This window comes from Capricornis sumatraensis, chromosome 4 (assembly GCF_032405125.1).
Source record: "Capricornis sumatraensis isolate serow.1 chromosome 4, serow.2, whole genome shotgun sequence".
In the NCBI taxonomy this organism is placed as follows: Eukaryota; Metazoa; Chordata; class Mammalia; order Artiodactyla; family Bovidae; genus Capricornis; species Capricornis sumatraensis.
In genome coordinates this window covers 154,358,558-154,381,703 of record NC_091072.1, presented here as the reverse complement: position 1 = coordinate 154,381,703, position 23,146 = coordinate 154,358,558, and the positions used below count along the sequence as shown (strand labels likewise).

The 23,146-nt window shown below is 51.7% G+C and overlaps 1 protein-coding gene across 1 annotated transcript; it reads right to left on the bottom strand.

The window, feature by feature from the left end:
* Positions 1-380: 380 nt before the first annotated feature.
* GTPBP1 (GTP binding protein 1) lies at positions 381-22,068 on the bottom strand. Its single transcript, XM_068970608.1, has 12 exons — positions 21,877-22,068; positions 19,186-19,297; positions 12,976-13,156; positions 12,073-12,421; positions 9,100-9,223; positions 8,180-8,294; positions 6,215-6,359; positions 5,915-6,097; positions 4,991-5,126; positions 4,195-4,373; positions 2,828-3,028; positions 381-1,963 (listed from the first exon to the last, which is right to left on the bottom strand). The coding sequence occupies exons 1-12, from the start codon at positions 22,066-22,068 to the stop codon at positions 1,871-1,873; spliced, it is 2,010 nt and encodes a 669-aa protein (XP_068826709.1). The 3' UTR covers positions 381-1,870.
* Between the last annotated feature and the right edge of the window lie 1,078 nt (positions 22,069-23,146).

The following is a 23,146-nucleotide window of genomic DNA, read 5'->3' as shown; positions in this document are numbered from 1 at the left end:
TGGGTGAGAAGCCACGTGGTGACCACTCAGCGGGTACCCCCCACATGCTGGGCACATCAGGACCTCATGCTCCTCTCGCTGAATCCTCACAACCTGATGCAGGCATTCACCTCTTGCTGTGGATGAGGAAGCTGAGGTTCAGAAGATGCCAGCTGGTCCCTGGGTCACCGCTGGCCGAGAAGCCTGGGTTCTTGAAGCCACGCCTGCCTGGCAGGAGAGGCTGGGCTTCTGCGGGCCCCGCCTGCGGCCAGGGCTCCAGGGCGGGCAGAGCAATGGAGGTCCCCGTGGCAGCACCTCCGCCTGGAGGGGCTGGGCAGGGAACACGACACCATCAACTTGGAACAAACTTTTATTTTGTGTGCTGGTCTGGTCAGTCCATGGCCACAGGTAAGTGGTAACTAGAAATAGTTAGAAGGAGGGGAGGCGAGGGGACCAGGGGTCTGGACGCAGGAGGAGTGGTGAAGGGTTGGGGACAGAGGGGAGGTAAGGCTGAGGAAGGACCCAGCCAGGCAGGTGGGTGTCCCAGGCTAGAAAAAGAACACAGCTCTGCCCACCAGTCCACCCTGAAGTGAGGGCTTAGTCCACAGCTCAGGCCAGGCTGGTTTGGGGCCCATGTTGCCCTCTCTGGCCTGGGCAACACCACCCCCAACCCAGGCAATGATTCTTCCTGAGGGCTTAATACTCTTGAGATGGGTCTGGAAGAATCTTGTTAATACCTCCCACCTGCCCTCCCTGTACTCCAATTAGAGCTTCCCGATCGGGGCTCTGGCCCTTCACTCTTGTGCTCCTGTAGCAGCCATGCTGGGGCGATGTAGGCAAGGAGGGGTTCTGTCCCTGCCTCGCTCAGAGGAACAGCCGGCACCCCCACCAAAAAGATGGGCTGCTGAGCGTGAGCCTGAGCGGGCACTCCCCAGTCCTGGTCCTCAGTGACCCGAGGCCCAACAAGACTCAGAATCCAAGTCCAAGCAGGAGGCAGCCCTGGGAAGGGCGAGGCGAGAGCCTCCACAGTGACAGAATTGGCCGAGAAGGGGTCACCCCAGTCAGCTAGGCAAACAGAAGATTGTCTCAGAGGGGCAAGAAAAGCCATCAGCTGTCTCTAGGTCCAGGGTGAGGGTCAGAGATGGGGGAAGGAGGATCCTACAATCCAGTCGCCAATACCCTCCACACATCTACAGGTTACAGCTTAAGAGCTTTTGGCATTAACTGTTTGGGGGTTCAAGGGGAACAAGAGGGACAAAGAGACTAGGGAGCCACCACTCTCGGCTCTGCTAAGATCCCCAAGTGCCGGAAGGAGGACCCCAGTACCAGCAGACACTCCCACCTGGACGCCCGCAGCCAGCGGCTCCAGGCGCAGAGAATGGACACGGGGTTGGGGGGGGTTGTGTCAGTCCGACAGCCCCAGAAGGTTCGCACAGACACACACAGACGGACGCACAGACAGGCAGCCAGCTAGCTCCTGGAGGCCGGTGGCCAGCCACAGAGGAAAAAGGAGAAAGACGCCCAGGGCCCTGATTGGCCGCACTCCTGCACCTCAGACACACAGCCCCACACACAACCACACACACACTAGATAGAGAGATAGATATATAATAAAAAGAATAAAAACTAAGGGCCCGGATGTACAAAAAAGGTGTGAGTGAGGAAGAAGGCAGGGAGGAGGGTGGGAGATGGTCAGTCCTCTCTGGAAGTCTGGCCACCTTCCTCAGCTTATAAATTACAGCCCCCCTGGAAAATGGGGGTGGGGGGAATGATGAGGCTCCGGGTTCAGCCGGGGGGATGGCGAGTGGCGCCAGGGCTGCTCTGGTCCCTCTGGCGGAGCCGGGGCCAGAGCACTAGGATCCCTCGGGTGGCGGAGGTGGGCCAGGGAGACTCAGCAGCCGCTGGCAGGAGTCATGCAGGCCCCCTGTGACTTCACCTTGTGACGCTGGCCCCCCCGTCGCCGGCCCCCACTGCTGGGCTTGGGCTGAAAGAGAGAAGGAAGAATTGAGAAGCAGTGGCCTGCTGGGCCCGGGGCAGCACAGGGCACAGAGGGGCCTTGGGTGGCCCATGAGTGAGCGGCTGTCTGGGATGGAGCCAGCGCCCACCCTGCCTTCCTCGCAGGCGGTGGGTCCCAGTGATCAGGGTGTGAGGAGCAGTTCAGGGGACACACAGGGGGTGGGAGCGAACAGGTGCCACTGCTGACAGGTGCAAAGGGAAGGCGTGCAGAGGCGGCAGAGGGGAGACTCGACGGGAGGGCGGGGGGAGAGCAGGAGGGGTCTAGGCAGAAGCTCTCTCTCCAGAGAGGAGTCAGGGAAGACTCTGGAAAGGAGCACTGTGGGGGCGCCAGGAGAGGACTCCAGGGCCCGAAGCTGCCCGGAGGTTCTGAGTGAGAGCCACACTGACCGGGGCCCGAGGCCACCCACCCCTCACATCACGTCGGGGAAGGGGCCCAGAAGGACCCTTGAAGGCAGCAACTTTCGGACACCTGGGGCTGCAGTGTGCACACATCACACATCACTTGTATTCTTACACATACACCACTCGCTCTTATTGTGACAGGGAAACTCTGACATTTTTTTATTCTAGTTCATTAAAACTAAATGCTGGTCTGACTCATTAGGTTGACTTTACGTAGGCCACATCGCCACATCTCAAGCTTGAAAACCACTGCTCTAAGGGACCAAAAGCTCCCACTTGGAGAACACTTACAGGCCTGGAGTGTGGGAGACACCCACCGAAGAACGCAAGGAAACGGCAGGCTGGCAAAGGCTGCCTGGGCTCTTCTGTGAGTCACCTCCTCCCCTCACTCTCGCCCCCGCCCGCCTGAGCTGGCTGGGGAAGCACTCACCTGTGGCTGGAGACTGCTGGATGCAGCCAGCTGGGTGGCCCCTAGGGAGCAAGCTTCATCTCCTGGTGGGGGGGCCCCGACTGTGGGCCCTCCAGAGGGGGCCCCCTCTTCTCTTTTGGGCGGGGGACCCTTTTTCGTCGATTGCATTTTAATCTGCTGGGGCTTGGAGTTCATTGGGGAGTTGTTGGTGGTCTGCAGGAGCTGCCAGAACCAAGCAGGTGGGCGTGAGACTGGAGTTGCCGGCCATGACATGGGCTCAGCTGCCCCCGCCCCAGCCCGAGGTCTCAGGGGGCCGGAGGGTGGCGAGATACCCTCTCCACTCAGTGCACGCGGGCTGCCGTGGTCGGGGCCAGTGTCTCACCGGTCTCCGCCCAGCCCAGAAGGGTTCCAGGCTGTTCCCCACCCCGGCTGCTCTTCCCACAATCTGTGAACCCCAGCATCTGCTACTCAGCTCAGCTCCCGGGCTGGGGGTCCAGCCTGCCCCGAGCATCAACCGTACCTCCTGCTGCCCATGGAACAAGAGTCTGGGGCAAGTTTTCATTTCAGGCTTCCCAAAGAGACCAAGTGAGTCTCCCAGGAGCTGGAAGCCTTTGGAGTGCTGCCATCAGAATTTTTAAGAGCTACCACCCAGGAAGGACTGACTCAGAGCCTTCCCTGATGATCCCAGTTCAATCTCAAAGCAGGGAACAGGCCCGGCTGCATCCCCAAGGCTACTAGAGCACGTGCTAGTAGCTTCAGCCAAACCCTCAGCCAGTCTGAAGCAAGGGGGCCTTCACGGACATGATCCTCCCCTCTCCTCCACACACACTGCAGGCCCAGGGTCACGCGGATGGGCCTAAGGCCATTCTGGAGAGAAAGCAAGCCTGAGCCTTATTCCAAGATCTCAGACAGGATGTATGGAGCAGGGGTCAGACCACTCTCTCAAGGGCCCCTACTCGAGGTCACGGATGAAGTCTGCAGAGGGCGTGAGGCAGGCTCCAGGACACAAAGAGCTCGTCGAGCCTGTGCCCACTGCTGGCCAGCACTCGCTCCAGCTGGACCTACTACTGTGAGGGCACTGCCCCAGCCAGGCCACTGGAGCCTGTACCCAGCTTCTCAGAAGCTGACCCCACCTAGGCCAGGAAATTCTCCCACCATTCTCTCCTACCAATGACTGCCATGCCTCAACCCCCACCTTCTCTCCACTGTGGTCTCCACCAAAGCCCAGAAGGATGGGAGGTCTAGGGATGCCTCTCAGGGCAGCAGAGCAGATGGCACTTGGTAAGATTTCACAGGGCTTCTCAAGAAGAGCGTGCTGTGCTCACAGGCTAGAACTGGAAGCCCCTGGTACTTCCTGCAGGCAGGCAAGGTGGTCTGCCCGGCCATACCTTAGTGATGGTGCCCACGGCCTTGGTGCGGCCTTCCCGGAACACTAGCCGCTGGTCTATGTGCAGGTACTCAGGGGTCTTGATGAAGCGGAAATGAACAGTGGCCTTGTCCCCAGTGCGCAGACAGTCCTTATCCATGCTCAGGATGGTGGCCGTCTGCCTGATGCTCCCACAGTGCACTGCCAAGGGAGCCAGGAGGTCAGCTGAGGCCTGAACCGCCCAGGGGCCTCAGGGCAGGGGAGGCAGTGAGTGAAAGCATGAACCGTGCTTGAGCTATGTGGCAGGCTAAACCTGGAGGGGCCGAGTGTGGCTATATGAGCTGGAGGCCTGCTCTCAGATTGATCCTGCCTCACACTCTCCCACTTTGTCCTCCAGTTAACAGACCCCGCTGGTCCCTGGACCCTCTGTCCTAATTCTTGAACACAGGCACTCTGGTGGAATGCGTGCCTTCTCTGGACTTTGGGCTTCTTGAGGGCAGTGCCCTCACCCATCTTGTCTTTGTCCCCCAGCACCTTAGCATCACTGCCTGGCACACAGCAGTGCTTGGCAGACGTCTGCTGAAGGACTGAGAGTGAGGTCCCTGAGGGCAAGTCTGGTTTCCAGTGCCCGGCACAGAGCCAGCACTCGGTTAGTGTTTACAAGAATGAACAGACCACAGGCTGAAGGTTGTAGGTGGAACAGAGGGGATAGCGTCACTAAACAGGACAGAGACCCGACTCTTGGCTGCAGCTGAAACTTTGGGGTGAGGGCTGCTGGAGCCGGGCACTTCCGGCTGGCAGTGCCCTTTGACACCTACCCATGGCCTGGTACCGCGGGCTGATTGTGGTGGGGTGGTGAAGGACCAGGATCTCGGCCTCAAACTCCCAGGAAGCTTGGGGATTCAGGCGTGGAGAAACCATCACCATGCCCTTCCGGATGGACGAGCGCTTAATCTGAAAACAAGAGGGAACCCCAGACCTCAGGGACAGTAATGCTGTCTGGCTTCACGCCCTGGTGTAGCGGGGCAGGAGTCCCTCTGGGAACCGGGACCAACAGGGCCTTGACCTCTCACTGCACTGGACCACCAGCTTTCTAGGGCAGACCGTCCCAGGCAGACTTTAGGGCTCCGTCAGGGGGTAGTTACTGGGGGGTCAGGAAAGACTTCAGTCAGAAGCGTCATTTCAGCCAGACCTTGTGGATAGGCTAGAATTAAGTGAGTGGCGAAAGGGCAAAGGCAGGCAAGTACTCAAGTGGGAAAAATAGGGTAAGCACAATACAACTGATGGAAAGTAGAGTTTGGTGTTGCTGGCTAATTTGTTTGGTGGGAAAAGTGGGTGACCCAGGACTCAGCAGTCACCCCAGTCTCCTGCCCCAGGAACTGAAAGCTGAATGGCAAGAGAATCTGCAAGAGACCTCAACAGCCCCGGGTAGAAAGACCCTCTGCAGAGCAGGCAGGCCCCCAGCTGACCTCACCCCGGGTGCAGGGTACCATGGCCAGACACTGTGTGGAGGAACAGAGGAGCTCAGGAGGAGCTCAGGAGGCCGCAGGCCTGGGTTCAAGTCCCGGTATGCTCCCCGAGAGCCTGACAAGTCACTCAGGCTCTCTGAGCTTCAGTTTCCTCATCTGTAAAAGTGAGGTCAGCACTCCCTGCCTTGCAGAGCAGCTGTTGAGAGCTGGAGATGAGTCAGAGCCCAGCGTGACGCAGAGCCCGAGGGAGCTTGTAGCTTTCCTCACACTCACCTTCTTCAGGGCGAAGGAGGCAGTCTGGCCCCCGCGCACCTCCTTGACAGGCATGCGCTTGCGATGGATGGATTTGACAGCAATCGACAGGAAGTTACCCAAGGGATCTGGGCCCAGCAGCAGTGTGTCGTTTAGCTTGATCAGGCCCCTCAGTGTTGTCCCAGACACCACGGTCCCCACACCCTGCAGAGAAGACCCCGGCCCAGTGAGTCCATCCGCAGCACAGGCTGGCCCCAACATCCCGGGAGGAAGCACCACTCAGTGCCCCAACCCTGGTTCAGCCCACTGAAATGCACGCACCGGGACGGAGTAGGTGTCATCAATCTGAAACTCGGCAGGCTCCTCCTCCCGGTAGCTGGTGCGAGGGGAGAGCAGGTTGAGGAACATCTTGAGCAGGTCGAGGTTCTCGCCTGTGACGTTGGAGATTTGGAATATCGGGCACATCCTGGTGGGGGGGCGGTGTGGAGACAGAGGAAGAAAGGCGCGCCCGTGGTGAGCACCTGCCTGAGCAGGGAGGAGCAGCAGGAGGCCTCCGGCATGGCTGCTGTGACTAAGGGTGCCCCCGCCACCCTGTCACTGGCCTCCCAGGCCCCGCCTAGCCCACCATCCCGTGCCTAAGGCCTCCTCTCCTTACACCCTTTGGTCCCTGAAATCTGTCCCCTCCTCTCTTGTCTTGGCACCACTGCCCTATTCCGGGCGCTCGTGAGTACCCCTTCTTCTTACAGTGTATACATCCTTAAACCCTTAACCAACTCTCCACTGACGAAATACCAGCCGGAATCCCTCCTCCCGACACCCCTACCAGTTTATTTCTTCCAGAGTCCTTATTCCAGCTGGACTGGTGACTCCTCCCTTCTCCTCAAAGCGTTTTTCATTCCCATGCACTTATTTACTCTAATCTGCCTGCCTGGACTCCTTCCCTCTTATCCAACTACCAAATCCTCTCATCAGGGAACTGTATTCAGTATGAACAGCCCATCTCTAATGCCGCCTCCTTCCAGAGAATCCTTCCCAGATGGGTACCCTTGACTCCGAGTTTTCAGAAAACTTTTAAAAAAAACACTTAAGTATAGCAGTTGATTTACAGTGCTAAATTCTTCTGTAAAGTGACTCAGTTATACACATACATATATATTCAATATATATATTCTTTTCCATTATGATTTGTCATAGGATACTGAATATGCTACACAGTAGAACCTTGCTATTTATCAATTCTATATGTAATAGTTTCCTGCCTATCTGCTCTCCATGGTTAATCAAACTTCTCAGGATCAGGAATTACACGTTTGCTACATCTTGAATAAGGAATGTATAGAACAGGCATTCAACAAAATGAACGAACTGAAATGGGGCCAACTGAAACGTACCCCCTCTGCTGGCCAACTGGTACTACTAAAGACAGTGCTAGGGCAGAGAGAAAGGCCAAAAGTCGGGCTGCTCCAGGTCCTGTAGCAAACAGCCCCAAGACTACGGGAGAAGCAGGGGAGTCAACAAAATTCATTACTACCAAGAGATTATCTTTGACCAAGGAGCCGACCACCCTGAAGACGAGGACTGTGCCCAAGTCAACTCTGAGTTCTCAATGCCTAGATGAAAAGCCCAGCACAAAACAAACATCCAATGAATATTTATGGAATCAAGGAATTCCCTGGCAGTCAACCACTTTCACTCCTGGCCTGGGTTCAATTGTGGTCAGGGAACTAAGAGCCCAAAAGTCATCCAGCACGGCCAAAAATACATATATATTTATAGAATCAAAGGACATGCTAATGAGTAAATGCCAAAACTCATCTGTGATTAAAGAGCTTTTGAGAAACAACAGTATAAAAAAAATTAGGGACTTCCCTGGTGGTCCAGTGGCTAAGACTCTGCATTCCCAATACAGGGGGCCTGGGTTTGATCTCTGGTCAGGGAACTATATCCGGAATGCTGCAACTAAGACCCAGTGCAGCCAAATAAATAAAATATATTCATTTTACAAGTCAATAGAAACAGCTATAAAAATGGCTGTGTATCTATCAAACAGCAGCCACGCACAGTGCTAAGCGCTTTACATAGATCATTGCCAACACGTACGAGAGCCCTGTGAAGACGATAATACCCATTTCACAGATAAGGACACTGAGCTCCAACTTCAGTGAGGCCAGCACCTCACAATCCGGGTCACCTCATACAGCCCCTGAGCAACATCGCTGAGAGCAGAATCATCTATTTCAACCAATCTCTGTGCCTGCGCCCAAGTGACTGCTCCCTACCCATTACCTCTCCGAGCTGAAGTTGGAGGCTGTAACAATCACATCATCTTTGCTCTGTACCAGCACAGGGATCTTCCGGCAGCCTGGTGACTTCAGCAGGCGCTGCAACAGCTTCAGGGTTTCTTAAAGAGTGAAATGGAACAAAATTAGGGGGACACACAGCCTTCTCTTTGGCCAGGCTTCCAAGGCAAGACAGGTCCACTTGTTACTGACGCAGCAGGAGACAGACAGACGCCCAGTGCTAAAGGCCATAATGCCTGGAGAAGAGCAGGAGGGCCGACACTGGGCGAATGCTTGCCAGAGCAGGAGGGGACTGATGGGGGGCGGTGTGCTCAGGCCACAGGCCTGAGACCTGTCAGGTTTCTCCAGAGTCTCTAGAAGACTCACATTCTATATGCAAGTGACTTGGGGGTCCATGAGAAGGACAGTGTTGTTCCCAGAATGCTGTTTCCTGGGAAAAAATTCATCTGACAAGAGGATCTCTAGGATGTTTAGACACCTACAGAAGCCCTTAGGAGGCCCTCCAGAAGGATCCTTCTCTAATTCTCTCCCACCATCTCTAGCCTAGTCTTACAACTCTGTTTTGAAGCCTTTGGTTGCAAAAGGCCAGACTCTCTGCCCAAATGTCTCCATATATGCCCAACTTAGATGGTAAAACCCAACCCCTTCTGCCTAGAACCATCTGAAAAGAAATGCCAGATTAGGGCCTTCACGGATCCTGCATTTGTAACCAGAAGGAACAATGAGCAGGAGGTAACTCTAGGCTGTACTCAGACCAAGAGCCAAACAGGGAGGAAGCAGAAGTCTCAGGCCAAGGTTTACGCACAGTCTAAGGAAGCAGAAGGTCCCAGGCTACCGCCCTGGCGGCAGATCACCAAGGAGCCACCGTGGGTGACTGTGCCACAGACTGCTGCCGCCCGCACTTACCTTGTAGGATGTTGGCAGGACACATGTCAATCTTGGTGACCACCACAAACACAGGCACGTTGAGGGCCAACGCCAAGCCCAGGTGCTCCTTGGTCATCCCTACGATGCCAGCATTGCTGCCCACCTGCCTCAACACAGAAAGGACCATCAGGACAAGGGGCACAGACAGTGCTGCTGGGTGGGCACAGGGGCTCAAAGAAGGCGGAGTGAAGAGAGCATTCTCATCTTTGGGGCCGCTGTAGGAACAGAACACAGGGGGCACGAAACCAAACAGCTGTAGCTGAAAGCTGGGCTGGGCCGGGCACAGACAGCTTTAACCTCCCGTACAACAAGACGGCCTATCAAAATTTGAGGAGACTCGGAGGCAATAAAAAAAAAGGCAAACTCAGTCTGGGAAAAGAACTGTCCAGAGTCTTCAAAGTGGATTCAGTTTAACATCCCTGGCCCCCAGTTACCCTATCTATAAAATGGGAGGATAATAATATTCACTTTAAAGGGTTCACTTGAGGTTTAAATAACCAAGCATGTGTCAAAGGTCCACACAGAACCAGCAGGAATTAGGTCTTCAAGCAAGAGCCGCTGTTACTACTGTTATCATTCCTTCCTGTAACAGTAAACATTTTCAAATCTCATAAAGGCCAGTTACATGAATTTATGCACATGCACAAGTGTGCCTGCAAAAGAAAGAGGAACTTCTTCTCCACTGATATGGGGTACTCTCTAAGATATGTTTGAATGGGAGAAAAGCCAGGTGGTATACAGCATGCTACCATGAAGAGTGGCGATTAGATCACTGTTTGAAAAAAAGCAGCTGTCAGACATCCAGGGGAACATCTGAGATAATGTAAATACTTTTAGACTAGATACTGTATGATATTAGTGAACTCTTGTTCATCTTCTCGGGTGCAAAAACAGTAGCAGACTGTGCGCTGAAGTATTTTAGGACCTGTGAGAGGCATTTCGGGTGAAGAGTCACAATGTCTATAATATAATCTACTTTCAATATACACACGCTTGCTGGTATGATTACAAAATATCTCTAGAGGATGTATAAGAAACTGGCAGTACTGGTTGCCTCCGGAGAAAACGGAACAGAGGCAGGAGAGAGACTTCTCACTCTGAAGTGGAAAGTCTCTAAAGTCCTTAGGTACCTTTTAATTTTTGTACGATATGCATGTATTACTGACTAAAACAAAATAAGGTTAAAATTGCCATGACGTACTTATACAGGGCTTCATACATTCCAGAGTGTTCTCAAGTGATGCTACCACTGGTCATCACAGTTCCCAGGGGAGCGATCACCCCACCAACACAGAAGTCCCACACATGTTCCCTCTGCCTGCACCACGACCCCTCTACCATCTTCCTCCTAAATTTTCCCATCCCTCCCACCACCTTTCCTAACCTACCCAGACCTGCTTCTCTTCTTCCAAGAGGGATAAGAGAATGCTCTCTCTCTGTTGTCCCTATATTTTCAAGGTTGTTTTTTTTTTTTGAAATTGATTGCCATGAAACAATAATCAAGTATTTCATTGTTTTCTACAGAGATTTTTAGTATTTAGCTCCTGACCTAAAAGTCAAATAATATATAACATCTCATCTGGGGTGAAAACACATCCATTAATCACTGTAGCCATGTGGGAGACCAGGTTTGATTCCTGGGTTGGAGAGATCTCCTGGAGAAGGAAATGGCGACCCACTCCAGTATTCCTGTCCAGAAAATCCCACGGACAGAGGAGCCTGGAGGGCTATAACCCATAGGGTCGCAAAGTGACTGACACTAACTAACTGCCCCTCAGTTAGAAAAACGCTCATTTTAAACTGATTTCTATACCCTTCTTAATTTTAATCCAACAACTGCCACAAATACACTCTACGCTCTTCCTCTAAAACCCCTTCGGGAAGAGCAGCTTTCCTTGGCTAGTGAAGGTTGGTAAGGGTCCTTTGCAACGTCCAAAGATACACGAGATGAAACCACACTGAGATCCTAAGATCCTTGGGCAGAGAGCTGACGAGTGTTCACACATATGCTCTGCCTCTCTTTGCTCTCCAGTCTGGAGAGAATTTGGACGAGAACCTGTTCGTTGGGCAACTTGATCAAGTTTGTGCTGAACAGATGCTTTCATTTACTACACTTATTAATACAGGCAGCTGGAGGGACTGGGAAATGGGGAAGGGCTTTGAGAAGGATTTGCCAAAGGAAAACCAGCTTGTTTGCACTCCGTGAAAGCTGTTAAGTCATGACCAAGGCTGTGGGCCTCACAGACTCCTACCCTCTGGCCAGGAAGATCCAAGAGACCCAACTGTGGGATTCACAACGTGATCCAGCCCAGAAGCCTCTGCTCCCTTCCCTCTTCAGTTTATCCATGTGGTGATGTGCTGAAAAGTCTATTCCCACCAGACTGTGAGCTCCATGGGCGCGCAGGACAGCCTGTTCACGGCTCTATTTTCAGGCCTGGCACAGTGCCAGGCACACAGAAGCCTCTCAACAAGTAGCTGTGAGAGGCGGACACCAGTCCCAGGCTTCAGAAGAGACCACCTCCTAGCCCCTCAGTGGCTGTCCGTGCTCTCACCTCCACTTTGTCCCCAGGCTGCCCCATCTCTGAGGGTGCTGCCCAATATCACCTCAAAATAGACCGACCCCAGGAGGAAACACCTTTCAGAGGTGTTTCCTTTCAGAAGGTAGTAAGCAACACCCCAGGAGAACCCTCCTCTACAGTTCTCTGAAAAACGAGAGCGCTCTGCAAATGGCACCTTGGTTTCTCTTCGAGGATCTCCTCCTGGCCTCAGCTAAGAAAAAGATCAAGGTACACCCTTGAGAAGACCAGGCACCCTTGCAACACTTGTCATCCTTATCTGGTTTCAAAGCCCTAAACCAAACAAAGCCTCAGAACAATCGTAAACACTTGCACACCGCCACATCCCAGGAGCTGAGCCAAAGCCCCCCGTCCTTCTCAGCAGCACCTCACTTACCATGAGCATGCAGAAGTCAGGCAAGTGGCCAGTCATGCCAAACACAGTGGTCTTCAGGTACTTCTCATGGCCGGCCAAGTCGATGAAGGTGATCACCTTAGTGGACTTCTCACAGATCTTTGTCCACTCCAGGCTGCCGCCGTGGCTGTCTGGCTTGTTTACCACGTTTCCTTCACTGTCAAAGCCCAGAATGTCGTTGCCCACGCTGCTGGTGCGGCCCGACTCAATCTCATGTTTGTGGCGGAAGAGTTTCTGGCGGGCAAAACCTCGCCCATTGTCCAGCTCCCCGTGTGTCAGGACCCCCAGAAGCGTGCTTTTGCCAGCATCCACGTTGCCCACGACCGCTACCCTGCGTGTACACAAACCCATACATTTGTGTGAGAGTTGGTGGGTGAGTGAGAGTCGGTAGTTGAGTGAACTCCAGCAACTGGACCTGTAGGGACGGGCTCACCCCCAAGCCTCTCCAGCTCTCTGCTCCTTGGAGTCATGGGTGAGCATGCTGGGAGTGCTCTTGGAGCTGTACCCAGAGACTAGAACAGTACTCAGGGGGAACTGAGCTCCCCAACAGGAGCCCTGAAGCCAAGAGGGGACCACGACGCTCTCCTCCAGGACCATGGTTTCTAGCCGCCCAGGTTGAGGGGAGAGCAAGTGCCCCCACAAAGTGGCCCCAGAAGGCAGGGTTGGCCTCCCTCCCATCTTTCCAAATGGGAGGCTTTAAAGATGACAAAGTATGGAGACAGAGAATGAGCCATTGATGTCACTGGACCCTCTTTTCAGGCCTCGGGAAGCAGAAGGACGAAGTGGGTGTGCCCGGTGTCAAAGGCTCAACCACCACTCTCTGTGGTGCCCGGGGCCCCAAGGCCATGCTGCAGGGGACCTGGTGCCATTCAGGGGTCCCCTCACCTGACTTCCAGGAAGTCATTGTCTCCTACTCGTTTTCGGACCAGATAGTCGCGCACACGGCCCCCGGCCTCTTGCCGCTCCCGCAGGAGGATGACATCAGCCTCTATCTGCTCTGCCATGCTCTTCACGGTGGCGTAGGAGGCCTCCATGTCAGCTTCACTCAGCCCGTACTCAGTCCCATCTGGTGACAAGAGTCCACACGTCAGCCTGCCACCAAGTCAGCCAGTTAACCACCCCTCACCAGGGCTCCACCCTGGGCACTGCAGAACATGGCTCTCTCTCTACCTGACACTTCCAACACTCGGGCACGTGTGGAGTTCATAAGTAACAGGGCTTCCCCATTAAGCAGGGCAGTCATTAATCCCTTCAATGGTAATCACGGAGACTCTCCCAGGTTTCACGCCAAGTCTCATGCTGGGTACTGGGAATACAGGTGCCCTTGGCGGGTTCACAGCCCAGTGGGAGAGACAGGAAATTAATTAATTGCCATACAGCTTGAGCACTGTACTACAGAACGGTACAAAGAGAATGTCAAGCATGAGCAACTAGCATCGCCTAGGGAAGCTGAACACAGCTTCGCAGGGTGCTGACTCCAAGCTGGGACTCCGAACATGAAAAACAGGCCTACAGAGAAAGGAGGGAAGACATGATAGGCAGCAGAGCAAAGCATGGAGCCTGGCAGATCACGGCACATTCAGGGACCGAGAAGCAGCTTGGTGTGCTGGGGAGCAGGACGTCAAGTGGCGGGAGACCACGTGACAGGTGGAAACGGTTAGGCAGGTGAACACACACACATGCCACGGAGGGAAGCTTCGGCGGTTACAGGGGGGAGTAACGTGATCAGATCGCCGCGGGACAGAAAGGTCCTCTTGAGCAGCAGTGTAAATAAAGCGTGTGCTGGCAAGCGAGAGATCAGGAACGGGGAGCCAAGTTTAGGAAGGAATTCTAATAATACAGTCAAGAGATAACAAGGACAGGAGACAAAGGGAAATGGGGAGAGAATTTACGAATGGCTTTAGGGACAGATTTTTCACGGAGGTGGCTCAGGTGAAATGTCCAGCAAGGAGCTGGAAAAACTGAGTCTGAGCTTAGGATGAGGGAGGAAGGACCAATCAACCAGTAACTTATGGAGTGCCTGTCTGACAGCCTAGTCAGGTGCTTCCCGCACGGAGTCATTTAATTCCCACAGTAGTTGCCTCCGCTTTCCTCCAGCCTGTCTCCTCGAGAGCACCCCTGCTCCTTCCCTGGGCTCACCCCCAGCGTGTGCCCCACCTCTTTTCTTTTCTGCCTCCCAAGACCCTGCAGCTCCTCTCATCCGCTTCCACTTCTCCCCTTACAAACAAGTTCAAGTCATTCCTAAACTAAAGGAGACCCAACCTCTCTTCCTGTGCCCCAGCAAATGTACTGTGCTACAATCTCCGCCAGAGGACACTTGGTGACTGTACTTCCTCACCACCTACTCACTGATCTGATGCCTCTGGAAAAAAACTGGCTTTCAAGTCATCAGAGGCCTTCTACCCCCTCATCCAAAGTCCTTTTCTCAAGCCCTGCAGAGTCAACGCCACTGGCCACCGTCCCTCTGCTGACTGAAGCATCTCACTCCCACTCTGCTTGCCTATAACCTGAACTCTGTTTTCCTTTTTATTTATTTACCTTTGGCCATGCCTTGCCACATGTGGGATTAGTTTCCCAACCAGGGATCGAACCAGTGCCCCCTGCACTGGGAGCTCGAAGCCTTGACCACTAGATCACCAGGGAAGCCCCCCAGATTCTTCTGCTTCACCTCCCGCCCTCTGGTTCCTCCTTCTGTCTCCTCTCCTGGTTCTTCCTGCTCCTGCCCCTAGATGCCAGCCTTTTTCAGTACTTGGTCAGTGGCGCTCTTCTCTATCCTTGAACATTCCCCTCAACTATCTGAATATTCTATGGCTTCCACTGTCATTTGAAAACTACAGAAAACATTCATAACTAGCCCTCTTCCCAGAGCTCTGTCCACTCCCTTTTTAAACAACAGCACAAAAACTAACAGCATTAACAAAGCATTTCAGTCCTCCCTGTAGCCCTAGGAGTTAGATACTACTGCTCCCATTTAGTACTGGGGTGCACAGAACCCAGAGGTCTCAGAGCTGGGAGGGAGCAGAGGGGCCACGGGTCTTCTGATTCCACACCTAGAGCCCTTTCCTTCGGCAACGGCTCCCCTTAATGCCAGACCAGTTCCTCCTCCTGCCTTGCCTGTTTCTGATGACACCACTATCCTTCCAGTCACCCAGGATTAATACGCATCACTCTGGTCCTGCCAAGTCTAGCTTTCCTTGTTCCTACTCTCCTTTCTTTGCCAGTCCAATGTCACCAGCCTGATTCAGGCCCTTATTTACCTGAATCACAAGATCCCTAACTGGTCTTAACAAATCCCATCTGTTTCCTCCGGCCCATCCTGCATAGATGCACAAGCTTGAGTTCCTAAACGACGCACAGCTCTGACGTTGTCACTTTCGAGTCAAAACCTTGGAAGGGCTCCCCAGGCCCAGCAGCGTCCAGTTCTAATTCCTTAGAGGTGTCCACCATTTACTCCACCCCCCCCATCCTCCCCTCCTAACTTCTGTTCCAGTGCAGATGGCCCAGTCGCCATCCCCCTGTTCTCTGCACTCTGCCAGCTCTACACCTTTGCTCATGTATTTCCTACCCTGGAAAGCCAATCGGCACATCTCCACTTGCCAAAAGCCTACCCACTCTGCTCCCTTGTGAAATTTACCACGCATAGTGTTTGGGATGTGTCTTCACCCACTATATGCAAGCATCTCGAGGGTAAGGACCGTATCTCAAATGTCCCTGGACACTCCATTAGGGGTGCCTTTCTTATACTGAGTCTGCAAATGTCTGGAAAATGCTAAAACAAATGAACAAAGAGGGAGCAGTTGGGTCAAGGAGCTTCTAAATGCGTGGCCAACTGAGCTCTGGAAATCTTCTGGATTAGAGAAGGGCTTGGAACTGTTCCTGAGGCTGCCTTGCCATTCTGGCCAGATCCCCAAACTCTATCCAGCCTTTTCTGCTTCTGTTACATTGAAAAGTAATGCTTTCAGGTTCTATCTCACACCAGGGGGCAATCAACAGTGTCACCTATCCATCCAGGGCTCCCAGTATTGTGTGACTGAAAATACTCCCAGTCACATCAGCCTTCTCCAGCATGTCCTCACTTGGTAGGAGTGGAAAAAAAGCCAAGAAGAAAAGTCAGAGGTCCAGTCACTAAGGGCCACATATTAAGCCACGTGGGAAGCTACTCGGATTTCAGTCCTGCCTCCTGACTCACCCTCCTGCTCAACATGCAGCAGGGGGTCCCCAAACCTTTAGGATACAAGTCTAAACCCTTTGGTATGGCATTCAAAGATTCTCAGAGCTGGGCCCTGACTACCTGTCCAGTCTCCCTTCCTGACACTCCCAATCTCACCCTCCTTCCCACTTTACTGAATCATGTCTGATCCACCAAATACTCCACAATCACAATGCCTCCATGCCTCTGTGCTTGTGGCTTTCTCGGCTCACTAACTACTGCCTCCACTCATCTAGGAAACTCCTACTCATCCTTTAGAATTCACTCATCGGGCAGCTCCTCCTTTAGAAAGACTTTAAGCCTTCTCTGACCCTGCCACAAAGTTATAATACTCCTCCCACATTTCCTGAACTTTTAATGTAGTACCTAGTTCTTAGAAAGTCATGATTTAATATTTGAGGAATGAACAAGGTTCTGTTTGAAAGAGATCTCATGGTAAATCAATTATAACCTGGAACCTTTAAAAAATGACTACTAATACTAGCTAAGCATTTATATAGTGCTTACTATATGCCAAGTGTTAATCCTCATCATGATACCACAGGCTAGATTCTATTATTATCTCCATTTTAAGGCAAGGGGAAGAACCCATAAGGCAAACTCAGACCTGCCAGGTTCTAGAACCTGGCCTAACTACAGAACTTGAACTAACTAATCACAGTGCCTCCTTTTAATATCAATCTTAAGAATGTATATTTAAAGAGCACAATCCTCTGCCCTGCTTAGAATTTTTTAAAAACCTAATTCATCTATACAAATTTCTCTGGGGGCGGGGTGGGTGGCGGTGGGGGTGGTGATACCATTAGCCCCATTTTACAGATGAAGGAAGCAGTGAACAGAGGGGAAGCACCAAATACACACGAAGTCAATGATGAAGTTGACCCCTGGGGGCTTTGCATCTAGTTCAGTCTTCCATTTGAAGTTGAACTTGTTTAACTAGTTGCAATCTTTTTCTACCTCTAAAGAATTCCAGCACGAAGGAGTCACTATGAATCTAATAGTATCCAATTGGTAGATGCCAAGATAATGCTTGGGTGTGTAAGATACATGTTACTGAATGTTTGTTCTTATGCTTTGCCATGGGAGGGTTAATTAACTGTGAGCCATCAAGGTTTGGTAAAGTTCACTAAGAGTTCATATCAAAGAATAAGGGAGCAGTGGGGGCTTTACGGGGCTTCCCTGTGGCTCCAACTGTAAAGAATCCACCTGCAATGCAGGAGACCCAGGTTCAATCCCTGGGTTGGGAAGATCCTCTGGAGTAGGGAATGGCCACCCACTCCAGTATTCTAGCCTGGAGAATTTGATGGACAGAGGCGCCTGGCTGGCTAGCGTCCATGGGTCACAGAGTCGAACTCAACTGAGCTTTAAGAATCTGCATCTTCAACAAACAGTCCCAAGACTTGTCAGAGTTGACCTAGATGTGGTTTTCTTCAATTTTATAAGTTTGAAGTGACCTTTGAATGGTTCATCCTATTACAGCAGGCCAGATGTGACACAAAGGCTTTTCAAAAGGCTACCAATGAACCCCTAGTCACCAAATGGAATGGCTTTTTCTGAACCTAACTCTCCCTGCTGTCTCTGTAACACTTGACAACGCTGACCATCTCTCTCTCTCAACATGAACCTCCTGCTTTGCCTATCTCTCTCACCATGCCTTCTTTAGAGTGATAACACCTGAAACTGGGGAGGTGGCAGCAAAGACAGAAAGGAAAGGATAAACAAGAGCAACATTTCAAAGGAAGGCAGAGCAGTATTGGGAGATCAAACCCTTCTTCCTTGTGTCAATTTTGCAGCATTTCTAAATGCTGTTTTCTACTGAAGTTCATTATGTATATACCATCTTTCCTTCTCAGGACAGAGGACAGATTTTAAGTATCCAGTGTTTTGCAACAGTATCAAGACCTTAGAAGGATACTTAATAGATATTTGTCAAACAGTTCAAAACTGATTTTGAGATTTCCACCATCTTAGACTCACACTGTAAAAGAATTATTACCTGTCTTTATAAAAAGCTACATTCAGTAAACAGAACTAGTCCTTTAATGATGCATGGAGGCCTACTTAAACTTGCAAAGACGACAGACAAGATCTAGTACAGGCTAAATTGATAACTGTTAAACAAGCCCAGCTGCCATTTTAGCAAAGATAATGTCTAAATGAAGATAAGAGTGAGCAGGCTTTGCATTGAGAGTATAAACTAGGAATGACCGGGGGTGGGAAGCCCAGGATATAATCTGGGATTCTGTCAGGGGGATGCAACTCTAAAACAATGGGCCCCTAAAGTGGAATAAGAGGGTTGGAGGGCAATAACAAGTCCCTTCCAGAATGGCAACAAGCCTACATATGTGATAGGATCTCACAGCTATTCCCATTGAATGGTCAGTGTGGACCAGGGCAAGGCAGCCTTGCTGAAGAGAGAATTCTGGATGTCCTTTTCTTGCTGACATCAAGAAGTATCACAGAGGTTCTCTGCTAAGCACGCAACAAGTAGCAACAGGATTGGTAAATCAGACTTGAAGGGGAAGACCTAGAACTACCTAGGGAAGACGTAATTCTAGACCTAATTGTGACTTACTCTATTATCTCAGACAAGAAGTTTCCTTGCTCTGTGCTTCATCACACCTTATGCAAATGCAGGATACTGGAAGCAGAAACGAAGCTTCTGTAAATTCTCTTGGAAAGTGAATCTTTAAAGTTAAGCACATTAGGACCACTAAGGTGGGAATTAACATTATCACATTGTACTTTCACATTCTCCCAAACAGTTCTGCAGACACTAAAGAATCACTGCAACTGAGACACACGAACAAAAAAGTTGATAAAAGAGGGAAAATGTGCTCTAAATAATGTTTTTAAAAATAAAGTGAAAGGAAAACTATGCTCACCTGATCCCTGCCCAATGACATATATGGTCTCTCCGCATCCCTCGTCCATCCTCTCCCACATTTGCCGAAGTAGGCTGTCATACTGCTCTGATGTAGGGCTCACTAGAACCAGCTAGAAGAGAAACCAACAGCCTTAGGACCACACTTAACTAGAAGAGCACCACAGCCAAAGCAGATCAATAGCCAAAGACCCTGACTGAACCCCACTGCGCCCTGACCTAAACTAGCTTGACTGCCCTCTCATGGCCTCTTTGCCTCTCCTCAAATAGCCTTTGGGCTCAAGGCCTTATGAGTATGTTCGAAACCCAACCCACAGAAAGAGGGTGTGAGCAGCCTGCCTCCTGCTGCTTAACTGGAGGGGCAGGACCCACAGGGACTGACAATGTGGCATTGTAGGTAGAAATTAATGAGCAGTGCTTTACACCTACATGCCAAGGTCTTCTACCTGCAGCTTGCCACTCACAGGACAGGGATCTCATATACTGCCATGCTCTCCATCCAAGGCCAATGGTTCCCAAAACAGCATAAGAATTCTGTTCCATCTTGCCTTGGCTATCTTGATTATTTAGGAATCGGCAGTAAAAACTGCTGCAAGATTTATCTTTATCAACAAAACACCCTTACCTCTAAGATGGGTATCAACACTGTCATTTTGCGAATTTCTTCCAATAATATTAAAATATCAACCACTTATTTGGGGAGGCTGTTTACCAACAGGCATGTCAAATCCCATTCTCTAACTGTCATATGTGACCTTGGACAAAGAACTTAACCTCTGAGTCTCCTTTTTTTTAGTCTACAAAAGGCAGATACTATTACCTACCTCCTAAGGCCACTGTAAAGACCAAATAAGATCACATGTAAAGCATCCACTCCACAGCTCAATAAGTGGTAATTACAGTTTTCCCCACCCAGTCATTCCTAAATGAAACTAGATACCGCAATTCACTAATTCTCTCTCTCTTTGGAAGCTCTCACAGTCTTATATCCACCCCCACATTTAACTATAGCAAGTATATACACTTACAGCTTCTAACCTTTCCCTCAGGAATCAGTCTATTTAACCCATCTCTTCTCTCTCATCACATCAGTCTTTTTTCAATATCATCAATATTAATTTACATATAGCGTCTTTAAAATAATGAGAAGGACTTCCTCAGCTTCATGACGAAGACACACCTCCCTACCCTGGGACAATAAATAAGTTGGTCAGGAAATAATTCTGTTTGCAACTCTGCTTGGCCATTTCCCACTGTTTTCAGGCTTCTTCAGCACCTTGGCCATGAACTGACATCTCGTTCGTCTGCTTCCGAGCCAAGTGCATCTCTTAACAATTTCCTGAGTTGACTCATCAGAGCCTGTACTTTGAACCCAGGTGCTGGGTCTTCTGCATTGGGTCCCACTGCCTCATACACTTCCCCTGATCATCCTCTCTTTGAACCTGGCCAGCCTCATTATGGCATCAGAGGCACCAGAGAGGACCTTGTGCTAAGGTGGAGTGCTCAGTGGAGACCAGAGGGAGAGAGCTGTTGGTTTCAAGAAAGTTCTCTCCAGTTTAGATCAAGTTTCGTGCAGTTTTGTCACCACAGACTAAAAAAATCACAAATGTTTTCAAAACTAATTAAACATCTCTATTTTAAGTATCCAACAACAGGTAGGAGGTGGGATGGGTGTGCTGTCTTGCATCAGCTGCTATTTAATCTGCACAGAGAATCATCAGTTCCTTCAATCCCCTTCAGACATTTACTGAATAGTAAGTAACCGACAGTGTAGTAGATTTCTTACATACGTTTCTCATTTTTACTACGTATTTGTACTAAATAAGATGATGAAGCTGGAGCACTGAGAGGTTAAGACATTTTCCCAAGGTCACAGAGCCTTTTTAACTGGCAGGGCAGGAAAGGGAATCCAGCCCAGTCCGACTCCCAAGCTGGCATTCTTTCCTTTAGCAACGTTAGGAACCTTCAAAACGCCAGTCCCAAATTATACTTAATTATTTATCCCCGCCCCCACCAACGCCAGGCAGAAGGTTGAGCCCTTAAAATCCTGCCCACCTTTGCAAACGCTAAGAAAACACGATCGAAAACGTCCTTCATTATTCCAGTCATACAAGATAAGGTTTCTTTCCCAGAAGACGAAACTATGGGTCATGCCCATCTTTCACTTTTGTTTTGGGTGGATTTCTAAAGGAGACATTCTAGATTGACTGACTACTTAATATTGCCTTTCTCGACACCAGGAAGAGCCGCAGCTGCCTCCCGACTCTCCCTCGGACTACCAGATCCTCCCGCGCTCGCCCTGCCAGAGCCACCTTCGACCCTCGGCTGCCGTGCACAGTCCACGGAGAGAGTCCCTCTCGATCTCCCGGGGAGGCGGCACCGCGTGGGGACCGCCACTGCGCGGGCAGCTGCCGGCGTCGGGCGCCCGCGTTCCACGTGGCGGAGCCGAGGGGTTGTGATCTCGGCGGGAGCCCGACGGCGGGGAGGCCGGGTGGGCGCCACCAGAGAAGGACGGCGGTGCCCGCGGGCAGCCGGAGCCGCCGCGAGCCCGCGAGCCCGCCGCGCGTCCCGCACTTACAGGTGGGCGGGCTCGGCCCCTCCCGCCCCCGCCGTCGCCCCAGAGACGGCTCGGCCCACCGCCCGGTTCCCCCTCAGTGCCCGGTCCCCTCAGCCGCCGGCGCCCGGGGCCTACCTTGCTGGTGAGGTCCAGCTCCGGTTCGCCGTTGAGCGCCTCGCCGTCCTCGCTGCAGTCCGAGTCGAAGCCGCCGTGGAGCCGGGCGGCAGCCGCCGCGGCTCTGGCCGCCCCCGGAGAGCTGGGCTCGGGGGCGAACATAGAGGCCGGGACCGGCGACTCCATCGGGGAGCGACTCCGCTCCGCCGCCATCTTTAATAACTTAGGCTAATTCGTAGCCGGCCTCCCCTCCCTCCTCAGCTTATTTGCCTAATCTATGCGCGGTCACGCCCCCAAGCCTTATCAGAATAATTTATGCGAAACTTCTCCCGCCGCGTAGAGAGTGACACGTATCTCTAGCTAAGAAACAATCCACCGGCCCTCTCGGCCACCAATCGCTACAGCTCGTTCAAGTACCTAATGAATAATTAATAAGGCCCAAAGCCCAACAACAAAAGTCTGGGACGTCACGCGCCTTGATCGTAGCTTTCAAGTGGGCAGTACAGTGTCCACGCTACCGGCCTGGAGCCTTCCCGCCAATGGGAGCAGAGCGGAGTACGACTGACACATCAGCCAACCAATAAGAAGAGAAATACACACCGCGTTTACCCTTACCGCCCATCACTCCCCTAGTTTTCAGAGGCGGTGCTCAGCTTCCAAATCCTGCAGCAAGATTGTGGGGGGCGGGGAGCCTTCCGATGATAGACAGGGGAAAGGCCCAATCCAGTCTTCGGATACGTCCCGCGCCTCGGGCCACCGCCCACGGAGATTGTAAACTGCGCAAGGCACCTCCCACTCAACTCAATGACTCCTGGCTGTCACAGAAGACGGATTTTCAACCTGCTGGCAATCTCCAGGCAATTTTAATAGGATCGATGCCTGGAGTACTATAGCAGCCAGAGCGCGGCAATTAATTAAACGCTGACCTTAGGGAGAATTCCCCATTCATTGTCTCTGCGGAGAAAGCAATTACACGACCAAAATGAGGCAACCAGCTCAAACAGAAGCCAAAAGTACCTCACCACGTTTGTAAACTGAAAGGCGAAACTCTAGTCTCTGCTAAGGTAGCTTCCTATGGGAGATTCTTCCAGTGTCATCAGCTGTGGAAAACCCCAACCCAAAACACTATCAACACCAGTTCTACTGTCTTGAATTCTTCCAAAAGACTGAAGAGCTTGAAGTTAGGGATTAGTCAAACTCTAACAATGCCGGCCACGGCCACTCGTCCCAGGCAGCAAGCAAGCAAGAGTAGCCATTTGAGTTGAGAAGATAACATAGCCAGGTTTAGGGG